We start from the raw sequence: 24,307 nt of genomic DNA on the forward strand, positions 1-24,307 counted from the left end.
GAAGATAGACAAATAGAATGCCTGACACCACAAAAAAATTATGATAACCACAAAGAACGATGGACTAGAGATAGGAGAGCCTAATTTAATCAGAGGCCTATTCAACATCCTCTAATAGATTATAACAAACAGGATAGGAGAACACACCAACATTTTTTGGGAGACAGATATAATAAGAAAGAAAGATCAGAGTGGTCATATCCTAAAAGACCCTTCAGACGAGAAGGGAGATGGCAAGATAAAGATCCTAGATCATTCCTACATCAATTTAATAGGTTTGACGCACTGAGAGTAATAGATTATGATGATAATACTCCTAGACACTCATCTTTTTTAGAGAAAAGACATCGGACGAATTTCCGACCGATATGATAAAGAAAAATAAGATCAAAAAGAGAGGTACAAGGGGCAGTAAAAATAAAAAGAAGAAAAAAAGAAAAAAAAGAAAAATATGAATAAAGATATTGTAGAGAAAGAAGGGGATGATGTAATAATCTTCAACCTTAGCAAGAACGTTTTAACTAGTGCAGAAGAAAGTATTCTTAAAAAAGGTTTAAAATGTGCTCCTAGTAACCATATAAATCAATTTGACACCTTTGTAGATGTGCATAAATTCTCTAGGAAATTAACAGAAAAAAATTATTTAAAATAAAAGAAAATGAGGGGGAAGTGCAAATAGGAACTACACCAACATTGTTAAAAAAAGGTCTACATTTAATCCCATTCATGTGAGAGGAAGCATGAATGATTGCTTTACAAAATTAGTTTTGGATGACCTAAAGAAATTTGGGAATGTCAAACCTAGAAGACATCTTGGGAATATAACCAAAAAGGAAAAAATTTAAAATAAGATAAATTGGTGGTAATAAAACCTTGTGATAAGGGAGGAGCTGTGGCAATCTTTGATAGAGAATACTATATTAAAGAGATAGAGGATCAATTAAAAAGGGACAATACATATCAGAAATTAAAAGTTGATCCAACGGTTAAGATTAAGAATAACTTCGAAAAATTCCTAAAATTTTTTTTAGAAAAAGGAACTATCAATAAAAAGGAATTTGATTATTTAAATATTATGAACCTGAAAACACCAGGGATTTACACATTACCTAAGGTGCATAAAAACCCAATAGCACCTCCTGGAAGGCCAATCATCTCGGGAACAGAAAAGTTTGACTACAAATTTGTCTGAGATGATTGATCATTATCTACAACTGATAGTACAAAAAAGTAAATCATACCTAAGGGATACACTTGAAACTATCAAAAAATTAAAAGAAGTAGAAATCTTTGAGAACATGTATCTTGCAACACCTGATGTGACATCACTTTACACCAGCATTAACCACAAAGATGGTATAGAAGCTGTAAAATGGCATTTAAATCAAACAGATATGTCACCAGATAAAGTTGACTTCATCGTAGAATGAATTGATTTTATTTTGAATAACAATTATTTTTTCTTTGAAGGAGAATATTAACTACAAGGTGTTGGAACGGCCATGGGTACCAAGTTTGCGCCTGCATACGCTAACCTATTCATGTCCCGTTGGGAGCATGAGGCGGTGTGGGGTGTAGGCACGAACTTGGTATCCTGGTTTAGATTTATCGACGATATTATGTTCATATGGAAAGGTAATGAGTTAGACTTAAATCTGTTCTGTGAAAAACTTAACAAGAATAGTAGAAACATCCATCTAACTTTTGATATCAGTAAATCCCAGGTAAATTTTTTTTAGATCTTACTATATATTTAAAAAATGAGAAGATCTATACAAAGGGTTACACCAAGCCTACTGATTCAAATAGCTATATCCCTCAAACAAGTAATCACCAACCTAACTGGCTAAAGGGTATACCTAAGGGCCAGTTTTTAAGATTAAAAAGAAATTGTAGCGAAGAAGAACACCTGAAGACACAAATAGTATTCATGAGTAATAAATTCATTAAGAAAGGTTACAAACTGGAGTTAGTCAAAGAAGCAGAAGAAGAGTTAGTATCTATGGATAGAGAGAGCATGTTAAATAAGGAAGTAAAACAACAAAATGAAAACAAGAACTTTGAGTGGGCATTTATTACAGGTTTCAATTCCGATTATAGGAATATGGAAAAAATTATTAAAAAGCATTGGGGAATTTTATTAAAAGACCCAGTACTGAAAGAAATTATCCCACCAAAAGCCATGTTTATTTATAGAAAGGCACCCAATTTAAAGGATAACTTAGTAAAAAGCACATTACCTTTTACAAATTTAAAACCTATTCGTACAAAAGTGTTCCATAGATGTGGACTTTGTGTGGCATGTAAGACTATTCCATCTTTAGAGACAAAAACCACAAAATTTATAATAAAAGGAAAAGAGAATGGGATGATTGAATGTATAACATGCCACACAACAAATGTGATATATCTGGTGAATTGCAGATGCGGCCTATTTTATGTAGGATGAAGATCGAGAGCTTTGAAAACTAGACTCTCTGAACATATGCGTAACATTAAAAAAGGTCTGGATACGCATACGTTATCCTGTCATTTTAAGAACACTCATAAATGTTCAAATAAAGAAATAACAAGATTCATTGGAATCCAGAATATAAAGTCCAATTGGAAAGATAGGGACCTGGAAGGGAATCTTGCTAGAGCAGAAATGATGTGGATTTTTAACCTTGATACTTTAATACCAGGGGGAGTGAATGCAGATTTTGTGTTAAAATGGTTTTTAAATTAAAAGTTTTATTATGAAATTTTATGTAAAGATGAGCTACATGTATGTGATTGTTTGGAATATAAATTACTACATATAGCCCACCTGAAGTTTTTATATTATATTTAAATTGTATTTATATTGTATTTTATATAACATCCTGTGAATTTATTTGTTTGGATAATGTGCATATATGTTTCTTAAATATACCCAAGTATTTTAAATATAATGGTGACAACACTATTTGTGTAATAATTGCCGGTAGTGAAGCTATGAATATGCGCTCCACATGATTGAAATGCAATCTTCAATTTCTGGCACTGGACTTCCTGGTGATGAAAATTAGATCACTAGTTTGCGTTCCACACTATGGAACGCTTACCCGGAAGTTCGGATATATGGCGCACTTCCGGTGAAGTCTATAATCATAGAACTGTAGCTTCTTGTGGGCTGTGTGTCAAAACTACTGCTCCCAGAGTTGATGCACAAGCCCGATTAGAGGGGATCTCCGCAGTTTAATGAGTACATGTGTACAGACTATTTCAGAAAAGGGGACTGACGTCACATCCGGTTTTTGGATCACGTGACCGGAGTGATGTCAGACAGTCCCCGTATAAAAGACAGGAAGGACACATCTCTCATTGGACCTTGACAAAGATTACATATCGAAACGCGTTGGATGTGAGAGAGATACTGCACCAGCAGGAGGACATTGGGGATAATTAATATGACACTTGAGACTATACCCTATAACATCTACCCTGGATTGTGTGCATATAGTTTTTAAGTTTTTTCTTATTGGAATTTTTTCCGTGTGACATTTGTGTATTTATTAAATACTGGAAAATTACCTTGGATTCATATTGGATTGGCATTAAGGATCGTTATATAAAAGAAACCTTGATGTGCATTATTTACATCTGTTCCACGTGAGTTGGGTGCGTGTTCTATTATTGGAAAAGATACTTCTGCATATTTGATTTAGCCTGAATTTAAGTGAGTAGAGTACATCTTACCCTCAGCTCTATCATATATTTGAAGGTCTACATCATGTGTATGAAGTTTTAAATAAAGATACCATTATAAGATTTCGACCGCACCATTAATTAGTGAGTGTGGTATGTCATCTTTTACCATAGAAGATTTCTAGAAATAAGATCTACCTCCTACGAGATTTCTGTGTATGAAATATATGAACCTCATTTAAAGCAATCCTACACATATATGTTCCTTTTGTACCCCTTTTCTGTTTTTCATATACGTATTGTTTGAGGAGGAATCGTCTCAGAGGAAACGACACATCAAAAAAAGGGGATTTTCTATAAGTATATGTGTATATATGTTATATTGAGAAGCGCTTTAAAAACAATATCTGTATTTTAAAAGTATGTATGTGTTCAATTTTCTTGTTTTTGGGCAAGATAAGATAGAGTTTTGGAGCTGCTACTATTAGAAATTGTGCCTATTTTTTCCAAATCAATTTTTCTTTCGATAAAATTGTAGGCAAACTTACATGTTTTGAAATATGAACATACATGCCGACATTCTGGCTGCCAGGTCGGCATAGCAGGGGGAAGCTTGGCGTGGGTCATGGGTGTGTGGTATTGTAAAGCAAAGGGCGAGGCCATGATGACATGATACAGCATGAATGGAGTAATCGGATCCCCCACTGCAGGTGTGTGTAGTGGGGTTTGTGGGTATATGGCCAGCTGGGAGACTTCCCACTTTTCTAGGTGGCTGGGAATGCCACCGATGGACCCCACTTTACTGCCCATTATGGAAGCGTAGGCAAGTATGATTATGAAAAATGTATGTAATTCAGGCAGTTTTCTTCTCGGGATGCAGTTACTATCTCGGTTGTAGAGGATGCTGGCGCTCAGAATACCGGTGCGAGAATCCCAACTGCCGGCATACCAATGGCAAATATTATGGGGAGGGTTAGGGTTAGGCATTAGGGAAGGATTATAGTTAGGCCATGGGAGGTGGGTTAAGGTTAGGCTGTAGGGGGAAGGGTTAGGGATAAACTGCAGTAGGGGAGGGTTAGGGTTAGCATACTTACCTTCGGCATCAAGATTCTAACCACCGGCATCCATACTGCCAGGAACCTGTACCCAACCCTTCTTCTCTGGAGATCGATATTGGCATGGCTGGCACCATCAATGTGTTTAAGCCTGCATGCACCCCACTGTCACATAATTATGCTTGCCTACCCACACAATATGTCTGCCAGACTCCCATATTTCATGGAATCCTGTCTGACTCCCATGAGAGCAGGGAGCCCTCCTGGGTCCCACACACTTCAATAATGATGTGGGCTGGGGCTTGATTAACATCACTAGACCTTGGAGCAATGACTACAAAAATAAGATCACCAGATCTTTCTGAGTTTAAACCTGAGTTGTATGCGACTGCGTCTTTCACTGCAGCCATGTCTGCATCGTTATGCTCTACAAACAATAAAGCATCTTTGTACAAATATCATCTGAACCACACTGCAGCCATTGTGCATCTCAATAGGACATCCATCAGCCACGGCGTTACCATAAAGATGCTGTAGCAGCTTTTTGACCTACAGTATTTAAGATACTGCCCTAAATAAGTAGAAGGAGTTTCAGCTGTTATATTGGAGAGGGTGGTAATACTTTACTTTTTAGAAGCACTGCAGGGGGAAGTCAGCCTCAACAAAGTATAATGGCTGCATGGTTTCTATTTGAAGGTTTTTTATTTGGTGCTTTAGTGGTCATTAAAAATTCTCTCTCTCCCTAGGAAATGACAGATCCCTTAGACCCCTACACCAATACGTACTTTCTCTTCAGTAAAGACCCACAGAATCTACACCAGATGCTGCAAAATCCCCAATCTATAAACTGGAAGCAGGAGTTACAGATACATGGTGAGTAAGGTACAGAGGGAAATACATTTTACCAATGCTCTTAAAAAACCTCACCACTATTGGTATCAAAGACTTTAAATTTAGGAAATTTGTTAACAAAGAAGTGTCATCAACCCATACAAAGCCTCCAGTAATACTCATCTACTTTATGGACCTCTACTCCGGGAGATACCAGTCAGGAGGTCAAGTGAATGATTCACTATGAAACGCATCAGTTTAGAAGATGTAAATTTTTGTTTTGTTTTCTCCTAAATGGTTCATTTATGTTTATGAATGTATTTATTTTTTATCCTCCTTTTGGACTCACTTGCTCCAGGATTCTTTCTCCCTGACAGTAACTGAATTTATGTGCTAACCTAAATCATGAGCAATTGTTACTGTTACGGATGTCGGAGACTCGACACCCAGAAATCCCTGTGGGAAAGAGGAACAGACAAGGTGGAATGAAATGTTAATTATTGTCCCGGACTACTGGCTGAATGCCACACAACACACGGCTAACCGCCGGCAGAAACGGCTGAGTAATTGAGCAGAGCAGCTTGAGGCTGATGTAGCAGCTACTGAGCCGATGTTGTGTTTGTGGCCGATGCTGTGGCTTAAGGTGGATGTTGCGGCTGAGGACAATGTTGGGACTTATGAGTCGATGGTGCGGCAAGTTGCCGGAGATATAGCTGAGTATCTGAGTGGAGCGGCTTGAGGCTGATGTAGTGGCTACTGAGCCGATGGTGCGACTCGTGAGTTGATGGTGTGGCAAGTTGCCGGAGATATAGCTGAGTAGCTGAGTGGAGTGGCCTGAGGCCGATGTGGTGGCTACTAAGCTGATGGTTCGACTCGTGAGTCGATGATGCAGGCTGTGGGTAATATCTGCTGGAATGGCTTGGAAGCTGGGATTGCAGGCTGTGGAGGAACGGCTGCTGGAATGGCTCAGAAGCTGGGAGTGCAGGCTGTGGAAGAAACGCTGCTGGAGTCCGGGAAGCAGTCCACGGTGAAATAGCTGTGAGGCTGGAGAATAGCTGACCGTGCAGCAGAGCCGAGCGCTGATATAAACGCTATAGCCGGTGACGCAGCAAAAGTCGAGGGTGTTTAAATAGAGGAAGGACTCATCAGGTGACATGGGAGGAACCCAGCCCAGGTGTCAGACGTCCGGATCACCTGGGGGCAGGTCCAGTGGGAACAGGATCAGGAGCAGGAGAATCTTGAGCCATGTACAAGTCCTGGACTGGACTTGTAACAGTTACTCTTTCCTCTCATTCTCTAACAGAATACTCACAAATACAACACACTATTTGCCTAAATCTGAGTTGCATACTAAGCCGATATGCACACAGCTGGACAATGTTTTAAGTACTGCACATGCGTCTGAGTTACACTGTGTATGTGTCCTAATTGTTACCACATGGAGATGCATTTGGATGCAAAGAGTTTGGATGTTAGTGAGCATTCCCGGGAGGTAGGAGGTGGGTATATAGACAGATGTGGACATGTTTCTGACAGCGGCTGCATCGAAAGATGCACAACTGCTCACACAGTGGGGATGACTCAGAGGTGGAGACTATTGCAGTAGTGGCTGCATTTTTTGTCGAAGGCACTACTGCGTCATTATTCTAATGCCACGGCGGATGGGCATCCTATTGAGATTCCCACCGGCTGTGGTACAAATCTGTTGATGTGCATACAAAGATGAACTATCCGTGCACCATTGGCCACATCATTGGACACTGAACCTTTGTTGTGTAGCCATCGGGAGGCATGCACAGTGTGGCTCAGACACATGTGCAGAGGGAAACCATTGGTCACTTGTGTTACTACAGACGTGAGGGAGTGGAATGTGTTAGCACACAGGTGAGAGAGGGTAATGTCTTACTATAGCAGTGATGCATTACTATAGAGATAAATGATTACTGTGTTACTGGAGTGGTGAGATGGAAATTGAAACAGTAATCTAAGGTCTACCCAGGTAAAACCAGGGAACATCAGTTAGTTAGTGTATACTGTATGTACTGTAGTACTTTCAGCTCTCCAGGAAAAGTCATGCTGAGGACTGACTCTCCAAATATTATTTCCATCCACTTTATCTCCATCCAAGGCTTAGTAAATGGACCCTAAAGCCTGTAAAATGACAGCAAGGAGTTGATTGTTTGGTACTTCTATCTCTCTCCACTTTATCTCTCTCCAAGGTTTAGTACATAGACCCCTGAGAATATTCATGTTGCCAGACTAGCAGCAGTGATGAGATGTTCATGACATATTATATCTGCCCACTGCCGATAAACTGCAGACAGCTGCATGGTGGAGAGTACTAGAGAAAGAGGGTTAGATGAATATAGAGATGACTAGAAAGACCACTACCTTACCCACTTTTCATAGACTTGCAAACAGGTATCGGGCAATGTTGCACCCACTCACAGGAGCATGGCATAGCACCCAGCAGCTGGAACTAAAGTAGTCACTACTGTATTAGGATGGCGGGACAGTCCCATAATAGCTGCATTTCTTGTCAGGCTGTATATAGATGTTAAAATGTAACACACAAATTAAAGTGCTTCTACTTTACTTTGTACATCTCTCATGTAAATAACACAAACAATCTATTTTCTATCATAGAGATAGATGTATGTAGGACTTAATTTTTACATAACATCAGGTCGTCTTATACACACACATTCCGCAGCACATATCCTAACCCACTGCTCCATGCTCCTTCTTCACTATCTACCCCTCTGTGACGCCCCTGTCTGTCTGCCCTTCCCCTTTAGAATGTAAGCTCTCACGAGCAGGGCCCTCATCCTCACGTGCTTCTCCTCCCCCTACTTATAGTATAATTTACTCCTAACTCCCCACAATGGCACCTAACACCTGGTTGCTCATGTCCTGCTGCTTGTGTTTTGCAGCTGAGTTTATAACCTTGTCCTTGTCCTGCATTGTTTTGTATTACTATTAACTGTTTTTCTTGTGTGCTCATTTATGTACTGTGTAAGGCGCTGCGGAACCTTTGTGGCGCCATATAAATAAAGGATAATAATAATAACAATAATGTTGTTTTTATCTCAGAACATTTCACAATCATCCATCCCATCCACTTGACCCTACTGATGACGATCATTGAAGTCATGAGATAATGCTTAGGAAACCACACATCCCTAATAATATACAGTACTTAGTAATGTAAATAACTTAGTGTATTCCTATTACAGATTTATTAATATACCTATCCTAGGCTGCCAGCCACAGTTGTGGAAGGTGCTTCAAGAGGTCAGTTCCACTTATGGAAGAGAAATGCATACAACAAATACCCTGTTATACATGAGGGATGGGATAGAGGAAGAGGAACTGAAGAACTGCACAACAAGGTATAATAATCCCTACAAGACAATACTGATTGGCAAGGGCCTGAATTAGTACGGATCGCAACTGCGAGTGCAATAGCGATTACGCAAGCAGTCTCACTACGAAGATATACTAAATCTCTGCGATCGATATGCCGTTGCAGTACTACATAAGGATGCCCACCTTACCTTACAGACATCTGTAATACTTAGCAAGACTGCGAAACCATCGGTAACATCGAGTACAATCACAGCCTCATGTACAGTTGCACAAGCCCTGACCTTACTCAGGAATTGCTAAACTCGTCGCATCCAGTGAGTACATACAGTAAGCTGCATATGGCATCGCAGTGCATTATTTATGTACACCCATGCAATGATGTTGCAGCTTTTTGCCGACCACCCCCTTATCCCCACCCTTAAACAGTACTTCCTGCAAATCACTCTGCGATGGGTCTGCATAGTCACTGCAATCACAGGGCCTGATTCAGAGCTGCTCGCTCTGACAGAGCGCTCGCTCTGAATCAGGCCCGGGGTTTTTTTTTTTTGGAACGGCCTCCTGGCCACTCGCATAGCTGTGGGTGACCACCCACAGCTAATGCGAGCGGCCATGATGATGGTCGCGATGGTCAAGAACATCGCGACCATCGGGCTCGCGACGAGAGCCTTGTGGTAGGGTCTCGTGGCTGCAAGCTCCAGAGAGCTTTCGGCTCCAACAGAGCCGGAAGCTCTCCCACTGACATCACTTGTGATGTCAGTGGGGCCACCCCCAAACGGCAGGCGTTCTCATTGGAACGCCTCCGTTTGGGCAGCCACCCCCCCCGGGCCGCCCACCAAAGGGGCGAGCTGTCACTCAACATTGACAGCCCGCCCCCTTTGGTGCGAGACCCGGAGCGACGGATTGCCCGTCGCTAGCCGGGTCTCGCGCATGCGCACGACGGAGCCGGCTCCGTCGTGCGCATGCGCTGTGGGCCATCGACCCGGTGGCGAGCGCTCAGCGCTCGCGACCGGGTCTGAATCAGGCCCACAGTCCCAATCGCAGTTTAGTGTTCGCACAAGCGCACTGCGATGCATACGCATGCACAGAACGCAACAATCGGCTGATTTTGTGCGTAATCACAGTTGCGATCCTTGCTGAATGAGGCCCCAAGTTGGGTAAAAACAGACTCTGAGCAAAACAAGGGGTCACAGAATGATGTCACAAAAAAGTATAAATAAAATCTCACTTTCATGTTTAATATAATTTCAGCCTTTCACCATATGTTTGTAACCAGTAGCGTATCTATAATGGGTGCAGGTTGTGCGGTGCACCTGGGCCCCTTGGTCCAGGGAGTCCCACACTGAAAACCATGCACCCATTTGTTCAATACGTACCTCTCCGGAGTCCCACGTCAGCAGTAGCAGCGTTGTACAAATCACCAGCAAATTGGGAAAAATGGCCATTTTCCTGCCATGTTGCACATATGCAGTAGGGAAAACGCTGGGAAAATGGCTGCCGTACCATGTGTAAAAGATTCTGGTACAGTGTTAGAGTCTACTAGTGCCCATACTCTACTGCTGCACTTAGGGCCTGATTCAGACTCGTTCATAACAAGCGATTGCTCAGAGCGAGCAATGTTTTTCAATGTGTGCATGCGTACGCTTCACAATGCGCGTGCGCGAACTAATAATAGCAATGGGGAAACTCTCACTGGCCAAGCATAGACAGCCCAGCTAAATGAGTGACAGGTCAAGCCATTTGTGGGAGGTAACAGGGGCACGGGGGAGTGGAGATGTGAACGCAGGCGTGCCTGTGAAATTCAACGCCGTTTTAGAGGCGTGCATAATTAACAGCCAGCGTCATAGGATGCGTCACTTGGTTGAAATATACACTGAAGTCCTCGCAGTGCTTGCGGCAGGGTATAGTCAACCCTAAGCGCTGCAATCGCTTCTGCTGGTGCTCGATGTGCCAATGGTTTCATGCACTTCCCGGAGATGGCGTACAGGCTGGTGGGTGTCTACATACACAAAATGATCGCTCACCAAGACATAGTGGGCGTGCTTATGACTTGTCCTGTGAGTGGATGCCTTGAAGTCACTTAGCCGAATTTCCATACGCTGGGAGCGAGCGATCGCATCTAGCGAACGGGTCTGAATCAGGCCTTTAGTGTGCTGCCGGGTAGAGAGGAGGGGCCCCCGGATGGAGACTGCACATGGGCCCCTTCCTCTCTTAATACACCTCTTATTGTAACACCCATGTGTGATTAGGGATCCGTAGTGTGGAATTTCTCACCGTTCGAATTATTCCTATTGCTTCTTCTTTCCCACGTCACACAATAATTAACACAATCACTTAAGTAACCACTTTTTTAAGCTGGAACTGCTCTGGATCTTTTCGTGCATATAATTAGCAATAATACATTGCATTCTAAAATATATTTATTCAACACTTAGGGGTAAATTTACTAAAGTGGAGATGTTGCCCATAGCAACCAATCAGATTCTACTTATCATTTATCTAGCACCTTCTACGAGATAATAGCTAGAATCTGATTGGTTGCTATGGGCAACATCTCTACTTCTAAAAACCCACACTTTCGGAAATATACCCCTTAGTATAAAGTTATTTTCTACTTAAGATACTGAACTGCTTTGGAGATTACCAGGATCAAAATCCCAAACAAAGCCAAGTTTAGAACAAATAATTCCCTGTTTGAGTAATATCCCAATTCAGTATTATTCACTGCATCTACTCTTCCTTATTTGTAATACTCTTAATGATAATCACAGTTCCTCCTTACTAAATAGGTTAATGTCTAGAAGTTGATACCATACTAATATACAGTCCTACAGTATGCATATCTATAATAGGGGTGTGCACCGGCCACTTTTCGTGTTTTGTGTTTTGGTTTTGGATCTGGATCTTTCTTCGTGTTTTGGATCTGGATTGGTTTTGCCAAAACCACCCTTCCGTGTTTTGGGTTCTGGGTTTTGTGTTTTGGATCTGTATTTTTTTGAAAAAAAGCATAAAAACAGCTAAAATCACAGAATTTGTGGGTTTTTCTGCTCCTATGCTATTATTAACCTCAATAACATTAATATCCACTCATTTCCAGTCTATTCTGAACACCTCACACCTCACAATAGTGTTTTTATGTCCAAAAGGTTGCACCGAGGTAGCTGGATGACTATGCTAAGAGATACGAGTGGGCGGCACAAACACATGGTCCATCTAGGAGTGGCACTGCAGTGGCAGACTGGATGGCAGTTTGAAAAACTAGGCCCCAAACTATACATAATGCAAAGAAAAAAAAGAGGTGCAAGATGGAATTGTCCTTGGGCCCTCCCACCCACCCTTATGTTGTATAAACAGGACATGCACACTTTAACAAACCAAACATTTCAGCGCCAGGGTCTGCCACACGACTGTGGCTGAAATGATTGGTTCGTTTGGGCCCCCACAAAACAAGCTGGCAATTAATCTGTCCCTGCACAAACTGGCTCTACGGAGGCAAGATGTCGTCCTCATCCTCCTCATCCACCGATTCCTCACCCTCTTCAGTGTTGTGTACATCCTCATCCTCACAGAGTATTAATTCGTCCCCGCTGGAATCCACAACCACAGGTCCCTCTGTACGTTCTGGAGGCTGGTCTCCCTGGAAGAGTTGATAATTCATTTTATGAACATCATCTTCACCACATTTTGTGGAAGCAACCTCCTACGCCTTTCGCTGACAAGGTTCCCGGCTGCACTAAACACTCTTTCGGAGTACACACTGGAGGGGGGGCAACTCAGGTAATATAGAGCCAGTTTGTACAGGGACCTCCAAATTGCTTCTTTTTCCTGCCAGTACAGGTACGGACTGTCTGACATGCCTACTTGGATGCTGTCACCGATGTAATCCTTTAACAGACAGACGCACGCTTGTCGCTGCTGCTTTGAGGATGCAAGTGCGGCTACAGCCCACACAATTCACAAAGACAGAAAAAAAAAGAAGAAGATTTTTATTGTTTGTGGAGCGCACTTTGAGGGTTACACCACCCTTTAACAGACAGACGCACGCTTGTTGCTGCTGCTTTGAGGATGCAAGTGCGGCTACAGCCCACACAATTCACAAAGACAGAAAAAAGAAGAAGAATATTTTTATTGTTTGTGTAGCACACTTTGAGGGTGTCACCACCCTTTAACAGACAGACGCACGCTTGTCGCTGCTGCTTTGAGGATGCAAGTACAGCTACAGCACACACAATTCACAAAGACAGAAAAAAGAAGAATATTTTTATTGTTTGTGTAGCACACTTTGAGGGTGTCACCACCCTTTAACAGACAGACGCACGCTTGTCGCTGCTGCTTTGAGGATACAAGTGCGGCTACATCGCACACAAGTCACAAACACATTAAAAAAACTGTTTTTTATTTTTTGGAGCACTTTGAGAGTTACACCACCCTTTAACAGACAGACGCACGCTTGTCGCTGCTGCTTTGAGGATGCAAGTGCGGCTACAGCCCACACAATTCACAAAGACAGAAAAAAAAAGAACAGTATTTTTATTGTTTGTGTAGCACACTTTGAGGGTGTCACCACCCTTTAACAGACAGACGCACGCTTGTCGCTGCTGCTTTAAGGATGCAGGTGCGGCTACAGCCCACACATTTCACAAAGACAGAAAAAAAAGAACAATATTTTTATTGTTTGTGTAGCACACTTTGAGGGTGTCACCACCCTTTAACAGACAGACGCACGCTTGTCGCTGCTGCTTTAAGGATGCAGGTGCGGCTACAGCCCACACATTTCACAAAGACAGAAAAAAAAAGAAGAATATTTTTATTGTTTGTGGAGCGCACTTTGAGGGTTACACCACCCTTTAACAGACAGACGCACGCTTGTCGCTGCTGCTTTGAGGATGCAGGTGCGGCTACAGCCCACACAATTCACAAAGACAGAAAAAAGAAGAAGAATATTTTTATTGTTTGTGGAGTGCACTTTGAGGGTTACACCATCCTTTAACAGACAGACGCACGCTTGTTGCTGCTGCTTTGAGGATGCAGGTGGAATCTAGACGGGATTTGGAACCGGGGACACACTACCTCCATCAATTGTCTAAATCCCACTGCACTAATGGCGGATACCGGACGCACGTCTAACACCAACATAGCAGTCAAGGCCTCAGTTATACGTTTTGCTTCAGGATGACTGCTGTCGTACTTCATCCTCATCGCTAGGGACTGTTGGAGGGTCAATTGTTTAGTAAAAGTAGTGATGTTCCTACTTCCTCTCTGGGATGATGAACAACTCCCAGCAGCAGCAACAGCACTAGGAGGAAGTGGTTCTTGATCTTTCCCTATTTTATTTTTATCGGAGAAAGTTTGGTCCTCCATTTATGTTATATTGATATATACGTGCGGCTAAAGCGCACACAAACACAGAAAATATTTTTTTATTTTTGCTGGAGAGTAGTGCACTTTGTGGGTTACACCACCCTTTAAGAAATGAGCCAGCCGGCTCTTTACTTATGGGACTCAGGCGCACGCTTGGCGCTGCTCCTTTGTTGATGCATGTGCAGCCACAGTGCACACAAGTCACAAACACAGAAAATATTATTTTTTTGGGTTTGAACTGGAGTGTACTTTGGGGGTTACAGCACCCTTTAACGGTCAAGCCAGCCGGCCCTTTACTTATGACACAGGCGCACGCTTGGCACTACTTTGTTGATGCACGTGCGGCTACTGCGCACACAATTCACAAACACAGAAAATAATTTTTTTTTTGGTTTGGACTGGAGTGTACTTTGGGGGTTACAGTACCCTTTAACGGTCAAGCCAGCCGGCCCTTTACTTATGACACAGGCGCACGCTTGGCACTACTTTGTTGATGCACGTGCGGCTACTGCGCACACAATTCACAAACACACAAAAAATATTATTTTTTTAGCACTTGGGGGGAGCACCCCTGATGGACAGAGCACCCCCTGGACAACACTACAGCACCCCTTTAGGACTGGGACACTGCACAGGACTTTGGAGTGGACACAGCCCCTATGGAGAACTGACTGCACAACACAGTACAGCCAGCCCCTATGGACTTTGAAGTAGTGGACACAGCCCCTATTAACAACAGCAGCACAGCACAACACAGCCAGCCCCTATGGACTTTGAAGTAGTGGACAACAGCAGCACAGCACAGCACAGCACAGCACAACACTACTCTGCACTACACTACACTACACTACACAGCCCAGCCAGCCCTAACTCCCACCCTCCCTCTTCACTGTCCACAGCCGAGTGAGAAAATGGCGCCGACGCGGGTACCTTATATAGGATCCAAAACCCGCGAGACTCGGAAGGCGGGATGATGACGTTTTGCCTCGATTTCAGATCCGAGTCAGGCGGGAAAAGTCGAGCCTGACTCGTATCTGCCTCGGATCGGGGGGACTCGGGGGGGTTCGGATTTCAGTAATCCGAACCCGCTCACCCCTAATCTATAATAACATGAAAAATAGAGATCACTGTTGATAAATATTAAGTCAATCTTGTACTTTGGTGCTAGTACTAAAACAGCGGTTGATTTGCGATCGCACTGCGATTACGAAAAACACAGTAAGCCATGGCAGAGTGAGTCTCAGGCTGCAGTGGCGTCACAAGGGGGATGCGGGGGTGCAGCCCGCACCCGGGTGTTACCCGACGAGGGGTGACACCAAGGTGCAGACTCCCCTTCAGTGACAGGAGCCAAGTGCTGCACTGTAGCATTAAGTGCAGCACTCGGCTCCTGACATTGTAAGGGAGCTGGCACTGCAACAAGGCTCCTCCTGCACCCCCTCTCCAGTAGTAAGAACGGGACCACCGGGGTTCGGGCAGCGTGGCCACGCCCCAGTCCCACAAGGCCCCGCCCCATCCCCCGAGACTACACCCCTTTTCAGAACGCAGCACAGCATCCCTCCCCGCACCAGGTGACACCACGGGGAGGGACGCCACTGCCAGGCTGTGAACATTTGGGGGTGGTCACGGGGGAGTGGTCGGAGAAAAGCAGGTGTCTGTCCATTTGAGCGCCATTGCATGGGTGTACATACATTAGCCACCGTGATGGCATATGCAGCATGTGTACGAGGTTAGAAATTTCTGAGTAAGGTCAGACCTGCAGTAATTATTGTTTGTGAGGGGCCGATGTTCCCAGATGGTACCAATGTATGCTTGGAACCAGAGAGAGAAGGGTACCGCACAGAACCAAAACAAATACTCATAGATTAGATACCAACAATTTTATATCCATTTATAATAGCTCATCAGTCATCGTTGGTGGTGCTCCCAAAGCCCAAAATATGCCATAAAACACAAAATGAGAAGAAAGAAGGGTTCATTGATGGGGAACTATTAGGCCCTGATTCAGACCCACTCACTGCCGCTGGCAGCTCGCTGGGTCTGTGGGCATTTTTTTTTTCTCCGGCTGCTCGCAAAGCTGTGGGTGACCACACACAGCTAGAGCGAGCGGCCAGGAGACCATCGCGATGATCGCGACCACCAGCCTTGCGACGAGACCCTGGGTCTAGTTGCCGCAAGGCCGAGTGGACTTCCTGCTCTAATAGAGCAGGAAGTCCACTACTGACATCAGTAGTGATGTTAGTAAGGCCTCCCAACAAACGCCAGGCATTCCTAAGGGAACGCTTGCATTTGTCCAGCCACCCCCCCTACCCGCCCACAAAATGGGGTGAGCTGTCAGTCACCATCGACAGCCTCCCCGTCTTGTTGCGAGCCCCATAGCGACTGAACTTCAGTCGCTCAGCGGGGCTCGCGCACGCATAAGTGGGGTGCGGTGCAGTGCCTGCTGCCGTGCAGGTGTACTTCAGTTCCTTACCTTGCGTCGCACCCTCTCACCTTCGGGCCGTGTGTTGAACAGATGGTCCTGGAACTCCCAAATAGAACACGGACACGATGACCTAGGAGGAAGGAGACTATGTGAGTAACGTCCCTCCTCACGTTGACCGACACACCCTACCGAACCGAAGGATAAATTCAGGTTTTAAGTGAAGATCATCATTGGCACTTTTGGCCTCAGATCCCGAGTTTTCACCTATTGGCACTCACGCACCAGGTGAAGACCCATCCTTGCACCGGGATGCAAGGTTCACTGTCCGCCCAGAAGGAAGGAAGGATAGGTAGTGACAAATAACAGGGAGAGAACAAAAAACAGGGAGAGACAGTACACACAGATATTTCTCACCGTGTCCACTCCTGCTCTTCGTCCGCTCACTCGCCTACAGGTCCCTGTAAGGAGATACACAACAGAGCCATGCCGGGCCTAAACTTATGTCACGCAACTACACATACTAAGACAACATCGCCCTCAACCTACAGTGTGTGTAGTGTGACAGGTCTAACAATAACTAAACTTTTGCCCTGCATGGAATACCAATCACAGACTATAAGTACACAAGAGCAAAACACGGTGCTGTCCCTTTAAATGCCTGCTACCTGCCTATCCACAGCTGGCCTGCTCCTCTTCTTAGTGACTGGGGAAACACTAGCTTATTGATGGGAGCCTGACAGCTCTCCACGGGGGTTTCTGCTCACACCTCGAATCAAGTACACAGGGGCTGCAAACTTTTTATATCAGTGATACACTCTTAATGGGCTCAGGGCCCTGGGTCTAATGCCCAAGGTCTTACCAGCGGCTCAGGCATTTAAGCCTGCCTAATACAGGGCATAGTAGGGACTTGGGCCTACTGCCCAGAGTCCCCTTTCTATATTGTGGCTCAGGCCTATGGGCCTGCCTAATGATGGGCTCTGGTAGTGACCTGGGCCTGATGCCCAGCGCCACTTTATATGGGGCTCAGACCTATGGGCCTGCCTAACTGTGGGGCTCACTTAGCGGCCTGGGCCTAATATCCAGACCACCTTATAGTTTGGGTGGCTCGGGCAAGCTGCCCGTCTACTTTTCCCAATAGTGACCTGGGCCTAGTACTCAGGTCACTCACAACTAATTAAGGGTAAATCCTTTAATAGGGCCTACTGCCCACTACTGATCCTGGGCCTTGTGCCCACCTATTTGCCCACGGGCCTAGTGCCCGACAATTCCCCAAGGGCCGAGTGCCCGGCAACCGTGGTGGTCTAGGGAGGGGGTATATGGTAGGCCTCATGGAGGCCCTACCTGCTCCATTGGAAGAGGCTGCGGGGGGAGCTTTGTTCACTCTTTTACTTCCCACCCCCGCAGTCCTATCTGGTCCTTAGCCGCATTCTTTGGCCGCTGGCCAGTCCCACCTCTTTTTCTCTTCTTCCAGCTGGCGCCACCTGTCTTCTTTCTTGACAGCAGCGTCTTCTGGCCTTTTCCATGGCCACTGGACCTGTTGCCGCGACGCTCTCTTCGGGAGGTCTTCTCTCCTCCCTCTCCGCTGCCGAACTCCCTTTTCCTGCTCAGGGGCGTCTAATAATAGATGCTGCAAGTGGGTGGGGATATGATGCGGTGAGCCGCGATTGGCTCATCGTGTCCGCCTCCTATTGGCTGCTGGTCTGCGAGCCGTGTTTGGCTCATGGCCAGAGCCATACACCCGCCGCTGTAACCAGGCTGCTGGGTGGCAGGCTACAATGAGCCCCCACCTGAAGCCATGTACAGAGCGCCGTGCCCGACGCTTGACCGTCACTGGGAACAGATACTCTGTCCCAGCGCCGGCTATCCACCGCCTCTGCTTCCCCGACACTGGGAGCAGAAATAGCATCCCAGCGCCGGAAGCTGATGTGTCCCGCAGGGGACACATCTCCTCTTCTTGTGCCGATGCTGGGATCAGCCACTTGATCCCAGCATGGCTCTCCACATTCGCGCACGCCGGGTGCGGTGCATGCACAGTACGCAAACATCAGGCCGCTTGCAAATGGCTCTGAATGAGCTCCTTAGTTAGCTATTCCTGAGAAAGGTCAGACCAGCTGTAATTATTGTGCGTGATTGGCCGATGTTCCCAGATGGTACCAATGTATATGCAGGATTGCAAGGTTTTATGGATGTGAGATAGCAGTAGTGGGCGTCTCTCTGCTGGCTGTGCGATGGCTTTGCGATTGCAATCGTTAGCATAGTTTTGCAGCAGAACTGCGTGCGATTACAGAACTGCAATCGCAGCAGCGATCCGTGCTGAATCAGGCCCTGTATACCATAAACATTTTTATGGTATACTGTAGTGATGGCCATTGACAGCTGTACCATCGATGTTTTCGTAACATCGGTTGTGGGCTGCCATCGGTGGTGCAGCAAGGGTGCCTGTCAGCGATGGCAAAACCATTTGTCATAGACCATTGATAGTTTGCAAACCATTAATCGTTGCGGAAACCCCTAGTACATCAGATGCGTTCATGTCAGGGAGAGCCCCTGCTGGTGTGGTTACATCTGATGTAACCACGCCAGGAAAGTGGTTAAGTGAAGCTATGTCCCTTTATAGAAGGAACATGTGAATTAGCAGCGGTGAATTAGCAGCTCCACCATTTTGTGAGTGACAGCAATCTCAATCTGTGAGAGTGCTGAATCTGCAGTTAACCACATAGTGTCATGGCATACCATATCTGTATTACGCAAGGAACATGTCCATTAAGGTGTCAGCCTTAATGATCGTAATTTCATTGCTTTTTTTAGTTTTAGTTATAGGTCAGGCATATTGGCCTTCCAGAGTTAAACAGCAGTCAGATTGAAAGTTTAAGGTGTGGAATGGCAGTGGCAAAAAAAGATGGTACAGAAATGGAGCAGTTTTTAGAATGAAGACACTGGGCCTGATTCAGACCCACTCGCGAGCGGCTGTCCGCTCGCAAGTGGGTCGATGTTATGGACTGAGCATGCGCACGATGGAGGGAGCTCCGTCGTGCGCATGCGCCAGACGCGACGAGCGAAGGAAAGTCCTTCGCTCGTTGTGTCCGGTCAAAGGGGGCGTGCTGTCAATGTTGATTGACAGCACGCCCCCTTTGGTGGGCGTGCCGGGGGCGTGCCTCCCTGACGGGGGCGTTCCCACAGGAACGCCTCCCGTCAGAAGCCGGCCCACTGACATCACTAGTGATGTCAGTGGGAGTGATTTTGGCTCTGATAGAGCCAAAATCACTCCGGAGCTTGCGGTTGAAAACCTCAACCGCAGGCTCCGGCTCGCAAATTCGATGGTCGCGATGGTCTCGACCATCGCGACCATCACAATGCACGCTCGTATAGCCTGTGGGTGGTGACCCACAGCTATACGAGCGTCCAGGAGGACGCTCCATGAAAATGGAGCCCGGCCCTCATTCAGAGCGTGCGCTCTGCTCAGAGCGTACGGCTCTGAATGAGGGCCACTGCCTTTTAAAAACATAAGGATTTATATTTAGAAAGATGTAAATGAATGGAGAAGGAGTTTGTAGGTTATCACAGTGTTTGATTCAGATTTGGGAATAGCGTGATGGAGCATACACACGGTTAGATTTGTCAGATGTGTCAGATGAGCGATTGAACGATTTGAAAGATCTGAACGATCTGAACGATTTGATGAACGATTTGACCAATGATTTGAACGATTTGAACAATTTGAACTATGAACGATTTTTGACTGCATTAAAGTGAATGGAATCGTCCAAATCTGACTGCAAGCACATTAGATGTCAGATATCATTATCTGACCATCAGGAACGCGCATCGTTCATCGGTCAGACATGTCAGATTTTCCTTCAGATATGAACGATTGAACGATTTTTTAAATCGTTATCGTTCAGATCTGAAGAAAAATCTGACCGTGTGTATGCACCATTAGATAGAGCAAATAACTGTGTACCTGGACAAACCATGTTGCAAAACAAGGGGTGCTAATACATGCATTTTATTGCATGTGGGGTAAATACTGGCTGCTTTTGTATGTAGCCCACAAATGCTGGACAGCTTTTTTTTTACACTGCAATTTAGAATTCAGTTTGGACTCGCCCCTCCCAAATCTAGATCTCTCTGCACATTTTAAATTTGCCCCATCTGCAGTGCAGCATGGTTTTACCAAGATGCACAGTAATACCCCTTTCCCGCCAGCCCAAATACCCGGGTTATTGCTGTGTCAACCTGGGTAGTGGCTCAGTGGAAAAGACTCCTAGGGAAAACCCCAGCATTTCTTCCCGGGTCTCTATCAGGGTTTTACGTGAGTAAAACCCTAGTCAGGCTCAGTGGAAATGTGTAACCCGGGTCAGAAGCATGTTGATTGGCTGAAATTAGAAGCTGTCTGTGACAACTGTGACTGGGGCGTAAGAGATTACAGCCTCCCCGTATGGCCCAGATGGTTGGAGATTTTACCCCATCCCGGCTTCATACAGGGAGGCTGTAATCTCTCCCTGTTCATCTCCCCGGTGACAGCTGTGACATCAGACAGTCTCCCGAAAGGAGACCCCTCCCCCCCTGGAAGGACCCTCTCCCCTGGTCGCCACTCCGCTCTAGTCTGGCATTCAGGGGAGAGCTGGAGTATCCGGCACTTGTTGATGACATCATCTCCGAGCGCCGGCACTGTGCAGTGTTAACGGCGCCGACCTGGGATATCGCTGCAGTGGGAACGGAGTAAATCCCATGTCTGACATGGCTTTGTTAGCCCTGGGATTTTGATGGAAATGCGGTATTACTTGCTCTTTCTTACTCTATTCCCAAATCTGAATCAGACCCAATAAGCCATGGTGGTGACTGGGCTGGTACTCATTTTAAATAACCGGGAATCACACAAATTGCTAAGCTTAGAATGGACAGTATATGGCAGTTGGTTACCCAGAAAGAACATGGAAATTTTGTTGGTGTTTTGATTGAAAATTCTAAAAAAAAAATTTTTGGGGGGGGGAACTTTGCATCAGAAAAAGGTGTTTCCTAATTGTGTTAAAGCTATACTAACACCTGGGGGAATAAGTGCGGATGGGGGCAGTAAGGGGGGAACAATCTCTTAGTAGAAGATGAAAATAGCAGCCAATGTTAATAGCAGCAAAGTAGGATGAAGCGTCATGCACTAAAACAACTGTGTCAGCCACAAGCGTGTAGATAAGTGCCATAGAATTGAGAGTAACAAGTCCTGTACAATATGCCAAACTCCAGTTAAGTTGATGTATATCTCCTACAATTGGAGAGCAGAATATAATAAGGTAGCACAACTGTATTCCCATGGGGAGATGAACTCAGTATATGTGCACTGTGTGCCGGCGTCCCGGCCAAGACAGTGATGAGATAGCTACCTGATTCCTGGAGTCTCTAGCAGCATGGTGGCTCTCTGTGCCTGAGAGGGAGAGCTGCACTGCCGCTGGAAGATCCAGAAAGCTTCCCTTTTACATAATATGCGGAACCGATCTCCACCTCTAGATGTACAAGGGATTTGCTCCCAAGCCATAACACAGAGTCCCTCTGGATCCCCTTTTTGGCAATACATCACATGTCTAGATAAACTACGATTCTTAAAACTGTTCAGTATATTCACCTATGTTCAGCAAATCTGGTATGTAAACGTCGAGTCGCCCTCCCCACATACTGTATGCCACACTTGCATTGGATGACATAAATTATATATGTTGACTTGCAGTTCAAAAAGCTGTTTATACTGAACTGTTTTTGGTTTTGAAATGAAACTACATCTGTCGCTTTATTATTAGAAAATTTACATGCGATACATCTAGCTCCACCGCACTTAAAGTAACCATGTGGTTTAGGGGGTAACCAAGAAATCACGCTAGTGTTAGAGTCTTTAATTTGTCTTTTAAATAGACTCGGGGCTAGGTGTTGTTTTAGATTGGATGCCTTTCTAAAAGTCACCTTCTGTTGATTATCTAGGACCGAACTAATCTTCTTATCTGCTTTAAGAAGAGAAAAGTTTTAGAGATAATTCTCTTGATCGCATAAGCCGAAGTATTGTATTGTGTGATGAACGATACTCATTCATCTTTTTTCTCTCCATGATTCGTAGCAGAACTCTGATGTCCTGTTCTGGCTTCCAATAATGATGTTCTGTCAATATGAGTAACCTCATCCAGTACTTTATCCAATAGAGAGTGTGGATATCCCTGTTTGATAGCAGTATCATACAGTCCAAAGACTTGTAATCGAAATTCTTCTAATGAGGAACAGTTCCTCCTAATACTGAGGAACTGACCTTTCAGAATGTTATTTTTCCATGGTCTGTAATGTCCACTTAATGTATGTGGTGGTTAGAATTGTCCGATCATCAGTAACAGTCAGTGTGATATCCAGAAAATTCATCGACGTAGAACTAAAAGTGCTAGTGAATTTCAATCCAATAGTGTTAGTGTTAAGGTGTCGAACAAAAGGAGTGATGGAAGAAGGCTCACCATCCCAAATGAAAAATAAATCATCTATATATCTGCCATAGAGAACCAGGTTCACCCCGAAGTTGCTCCCCACACATAGTGGTCCTCAAACATACCCATATATAGGTTCGTAAAACTTTGGGCAAACCAGGTTCCCATGGCAGTCCCCCGTGTTTGAAGAAAAAATTGTGAATCAAAAGTAAAATTATTGTGCTCTAAAATAAATCTAATACCGTCAAGGATAAAATGACCTGATGCTCCATGTACTGTTGGGTCATTCCCTAGATAATGATTAATGGCAAGGAGCCCCAATTCATGTGGTACATTAGTCTATAGCGATTCAACATCGCACGTGAATAAGTAATAAGAATCCTTCCATTCAACTGTACTAATAAGATTCAAAAAATGTGTTGTATCTTTAATATGGGAAGGAAGAGACATCATTTATTTCTGTAAGTGAGTGTCAATGAAAAAAGAAAAACTGCTAGTGAGGGACCCAACACCTGAAATGATAGGGTGACCTGGTGGATTAGTGAGTGTCTTGTGAATCTTGGGCAAATGATAATAAACAGGAGTGATGGGGTGAATAGTGTAAAGAAAATCAAGTTGCTCTGGATATCACGCTGCAAGATAGGACATCATCTAAGAGTTGTCCAAGTTCGGTCCTATACAACATGGTTGGATCACCAAGCATTCTGGAGTAAAAAAGTTAATTCCTTAGCTGTCTATAGGCTTCTTCAATATAATCTCTCATGTTTTGTATTATCAACCCCCCACCTTTATCCGCCTGTTTAATAATCACGTCTTTATCTTTAACCAGTTTCTTAAGAGCTATTCTTTCAGATTTAGACAGATTATCAGTAATGGTGGAACTGTCTGTTTTACTACATAGATTCCTAAAGTCTTCCATTGTGGTGCTATAAAAGCTTTCTATAAATGGGCCCCGGTGTTGAAGTGGGTAAAAATTAGAGGAATTTCTAAAAATACGGGAATGATTCGTATACCTCATATTATACACTTGTATAGGATTCAAAGAATTATCTGATACCACTTCAAAACAGGGGTCTAGATGTCCACCATTCTCTTGGGCTAAAGACTCAAGGATACCTAATGAAAGTCGGTCATTATCATCCGGAATAATT

The 24,307-nt window shown here is 44.6% G+C and overlaps 1 protein-coding gene across 1 annotated transcript in view; it reads left to right on the top strand.

Moving 5' to 3' along the window:
• Positions 1–24,307, top strand: part of LOC148502425 (glycine N-acyltransferase-like) — a 44,596-nt gene that overhangs the window by 9,091 nt on the left and 11,198 nt on the right. Inside the window, exons 3-4 of the mRNA XM_088449884.1 lie at positions 5,471–5,597; positions 8,815–8,947. Coding sequence (XP_088306010.1) covers positions 5,471–5,597; positions 8,815–8,947 — 260 coding nt within the window. The remainder of the gene's footprint in view (positions 1–5,470; positions 5,598–8,814; positions 8,948–24,307) is intronic.

This window comes from Taudactylus pleione, unplaced genomic scaffold, assembly GCF_031769625.1.
Source record: "Taudactylus pleione unplaced genomic scaffold, aTauple2 ptg000497l, whole genome shotgun sequence".
NCBI classification, from domain to species: Eukaryota; Metazoa; Chordata; class Amphibia; order Anura; family Myobatrachidae; genus Taudactylus; species Taudactylus pleione.